Source organism: Mus caroli, chromosome 11 (genome assembly GCF_900094665.2).
Source record: "Mus caroli chromosome 11, CAROLI_EIJ_v1.1, whole genome shotgun sequence".
Classification (NCBI taxonomy): Eukaryota; Metazoa; Chordata; class Mammalia; order Rodentia; family Muridae; genus Mus; species Mus caroli.
Window position 1 is genome coordinate 57,397,095 of NC_034580.1, and position 3,936 is coordinate 57,401,030.

Sequence of the window (3,936 nt, forward strand, 5' to 3'; positions counted from 1 at the left end):
AGACCAGCTTGGTCTTCAGAGTGAGTTCCAGGACAGCCAGGGATATACAGAGAAACCCTGCCACGAAAAAAAAAAAAAAAAAAAGGTTTAAAAAATTCTATTTCCCATTCCGCTGCCCTCAGTCGCCTCAAGAATTCTCTTTCAGAGGCTTCGCCTCACTCAGGAGAAGCTGGAGCCTTATCTTCACAGAAAATAATTTCAGGACAAGCTAATATGAAGTAACTGCTTAAAAAAAAAACAGAGTTTGTTAAAGGAAATTTTAAGCATAGATTTAAACATTTATGAAGTTGATTGCTTAAATGCATATACGTGGCTTGGTTCCTGCTGCAAGGAGTCACCTCTTGGGCCTCGCCCAGCTAAACAGAAGTTCTGGCATTAATCTGCACTTGCAGTCCTAAGCACATTTGAGCAACAGTGGATGGCTAAGTATGTTATTATAGGGGGCAGGGAACACAGTACAAATCAGCCTCTGCCAGGGGCAAGGCAGGTGTCTTAGGAGCACATTTCTAGGGCCCCTCCCCCCAGTTTAGGGTCTAGCTCTACTGAGAGGAAGTGATGTTTAAACAGAAAATAGAGCAGGAAGTTGTGGTAGAGGCTGGCCTGGCATGCCCATGTTCAAGCACTATAAAACCAACAAAGAAACACAAACACAAGCAGAAGATGCTTATAACAAAGGTATGTGGCCATGATGGCGATGCTGCTGTGTGTGTGCGTGTGTGTGTGTGTGTGTGTGTGTGTTGCTTGTTGCTCCTAGCAGGTGAGACAGCTTGTACTACAGAAAAAGCAGGACATATTGGGAAGAGTGGAGGGCCATGCCAGTTAGTATTTGCTGAGTTTTGCCTTACAATGGACTCATCTGAAAGATGACCAACCATGGAGGCACACAGTTATAACACCAGCACTGTAGAGAGAGAGGCAGGAGGGTTGCCACAGTTGGTTTCATATCAAGTCCTTGCCGCAGGTAAAAGTGTAAACCAAACTAAGATCTAAATAGCTGCCGTGGCTAATGACTGCCATACTGGATGGCAGGTCTGGAGTGTAGCGTGGTGTAGGTGAAGTGACTGGGGCGGGCCTCTGGGCTGCATGAGGTTGTTGTATGAAGTTTGGTTTTATTTTTAGTGCTATGAAAAAGTGGCTTGGAGGTGGGGGTGACATTAATTAATTAATTAATTTTTGTTATTTAGTTTTTCTTTGATTACTGATACTGGGGGTCAAACACAGGGCCTTACATATGCCACTAAGTCTACCATTAAAGCTAAACGCTGGCCCCTGGTTTATATTTTTAGCAGACCACCTTAGTTGGTATAAGAATGGGGTGTGACATATGAGTGTAGCAGCGGAGAAGCAGGGGGACCGGTTTGGTAGAACATTCTCACGGGAGAGAAATTAGTGCTTTGGACTGGCAGTACCGGGGGCTGTACAATTTCAGCCATTCCTGTTGGGCACACGGTCGCCACCTGCTGGCTGCTTCTGGAAGTGCCCTTGTAAATGGATACTCGGGGGATCCCTGGGGTCAGGACGCTGAGCGAATCTTCCCTAGATGGAAATAATGGCTGGATGGGTTGGGCTGCATTCTCTGGGGCAAATGCTAGACTGAACCTCTTCTCTCCCTGGGGCTATCCCACTCTTCTCTCCCTTGATTATGGGTCGGACAGTGATGAACCACATGGCTGGGGGAGGGCACACGGTGTTAAGAATCAGGAGGGGTGGGCGGCAGTGTTTTAGGGCATGAACCCCACACCTGTGCCAGCTTCCACCCAAGTCTAGGTCCCACCACCCCAGAACTTCCTCTGACTGCCCCAGGGACTTCTCTGGCTACGATTGTGGGTGGAAGTGCACCGATGGAGGAGCAGGGCGTGTCTCGCGAAAGCAGGGTGTGGCCAGTGGTCCTGATGATCAGCCCAGTGGCCAGTCACTGGTCCTTGACAGGTTGGCGTTAAGCCCGCACTATCTACTGTGTGCGACGAACAGGTGGAGGGTGGACGATACAGAGAAAGCTCCGGGCCAGCTGCGGAGGCTTCCGCAGCCTCATTGCTGTCAGCGTCGAGTCGAGCCGGGCGGCACTTCCTCTCTCAATCCCCGCTGCTGGAGAGTCCCGCTAGGCTCGGTGATCCTGGCTTGCAGTCTGCTGCCGCTACGCCTTGACTTCAGCCTGAGGGGTAAGTCGATGGGCTATTTCAGGATGTCCTAGGGGTTGCGTCTGGAAATCTGACAGTGAATGATTGGGTAGGTCTCCTGGCATCTCCATCCTGGAATAAGGGTCTGCGTGGGATCTGGCTCCCTGAACCTCCAGGCCTCTTCCTCTGCTGCCAGAATGGGGATCCCAGGAGGTAAGGTAGACAGCCTCTGGAAGACAGTTGTTGCTGCTGGGGGTTGGGAATGATGTCAGACGCAGCGTCTGCCAGGATTTGCTTGAGGGTGGAAGCTAGACTGCGCAAAAGGAGGATGCCCATGTCCTACTAAGGTGGGCAGAAAAGTGAAGCCTCACAAATACTAGTGGAAGTTGCCAGTCAGGCCCCCTGGCTATTGTGGGAAATGCCCCACCCAGTTCTCTGAGTGTACTGGGATCCTGTAACAAATAGAGAGTGGGCCCGGACCACACTACCGCTTCCTCTCTTGGCCCTGTTTTATTCTGTCCCTTCTTTCTACCAACCTGTTCCCTGCCCCTTTTTCCTACCCCCACTGTCTCCTGACCGGCTCTGATTCTTTCCTTCCGTTTTCTGAACTCTGGGGAAGACCGAGGCTCCCCAGCTCTAACTAGGTCCCAGCCCCGGCCACGTGATGGAGGCCGTGGTTGCTGTTTCTGTTGAGGGTGAGGTTAGCTGTCAGCTAACCCCAGACCCAGTGTGCAGTTTGAGGTGGGAAGGCAGATAGCGCTTGCCAGCTCTAAAGCCCCTTCGGAGGTGGTGTCTTATACCCTCAGATATGAGTCAGACTGGAAACGAACGTAATTGGGTTCTGAGAACTGAAGAGGACCATCAGGACACGAAGCGAGGTGGCAACTCACTTCTCTTTTCTGAGTCACAGTTGTTCTGGCAGCAAAAGGAAGGGTCTGATAGACCAGTGGTTCCCTGGATAGCTCCCTCTCTACAGTAAGCGTTTTGTGGCCTGCGCTGGCCAAACAACTGAAGTTTTATCTGTCTGAACAATTGGGCACTGGGCTTGATATCAGGTAGAGAATGGGTGGGGTTGTGAACACAAGCATTCTCACCCCTAAATAGGATTTGAGTCTTCTTGAACATCAGCAATTCCCAAGGGGGAAGCTAAAGACAGTCCTGACTTCCTGTGAGATAATATCAAAGTGACAGCCCTGTCAGGTCCCTGCTCCCAGCACATCTTCCTGACACTGCCTCTCTCCTTCACCGCTGATTTTCCCCCTTGGAAAGCTAACAGTTTCCCACTCTCCTTCCTACACATACACACCCCTTCTGTTGTTGTTGGTTTGGTTTGGTTTTGTTGGTTGTTTTTTTTTTTTTTTTTTGAGACAGGGTCTTATTATGCAGCCTTGGTCCTGGAACTCACGGATGTAGACCTGGCTGACCTCTGCCTCCTGAACACTGGGTTTAAAGGTGTGCACCACCAGGCATGGCTCTTTCTTATTTATTTATTTATTTATTTATTTATTTATTTATTTAGTGTATGTAGGTGTGGGTCTGGATGTGTGTAGATGCCAGAAGTAGATGTGGATTGTTTTCATCAGCTTTTTTTTTTTTTTTTTTTGAGCTAGGGTCTCACTAAACTCCGCTAGAGTGGCTGGCCAGCAAGCTTCTTGTCTCTGCCTGCCTTTTTTCACTGAAATTAAAGATATACCTCAGTCCGTGGTTTTTTATGTGGGCACCCAGGATCCTCAGCTCCTCCAGGTTGTGTGGCAAGCCCTTTCTGACCCAACTCTTTCCTCATCCCTGCCTCCTTCTCTCTCTCTCTCTGTCTCTCTCT

The 3,936-nt window shown here is 49.6% G+C and overlaps 2 protein-coding genes across 3 annotated transcripts in view; both read left to right on the forward strand.

The window, feature by feature from the left end:
- The window catches only part of LOC110304504 (ubiquitin-like), a 20,517-nt gene extending 18,372 nt beyond the window's left edge, over positions 1 to 2,145 (forward strand). The window contains exon 2 of the mRNA XM_021175923.1: positions 1,930 to 2,145. Coding sequence (XP_021031582.1) covers positions 1,930 to 2,145 — 216 coding nt within the window. The remainder of the gene's footprint in view (positions 1 to 1,929) is intronic.
- Positions 1,911 to 3,936, forward strand: part of Trpv2 (transient receptor potential cation channel subfamily V member 2) — a 25,820-nt gene continuing 23,794 nt past the window's right edge. For both annotated transcript variants that reach the window (XM_029483146.1, XM_021177573.2), the window contains exon 1: positions 1,911 to 2,159. The gene's annotated coding sequence lies outside the window, so the exon portion shown is untranslated. The remainder of the gene's footprint in view (positions 2,160 to 3,936) is intronic.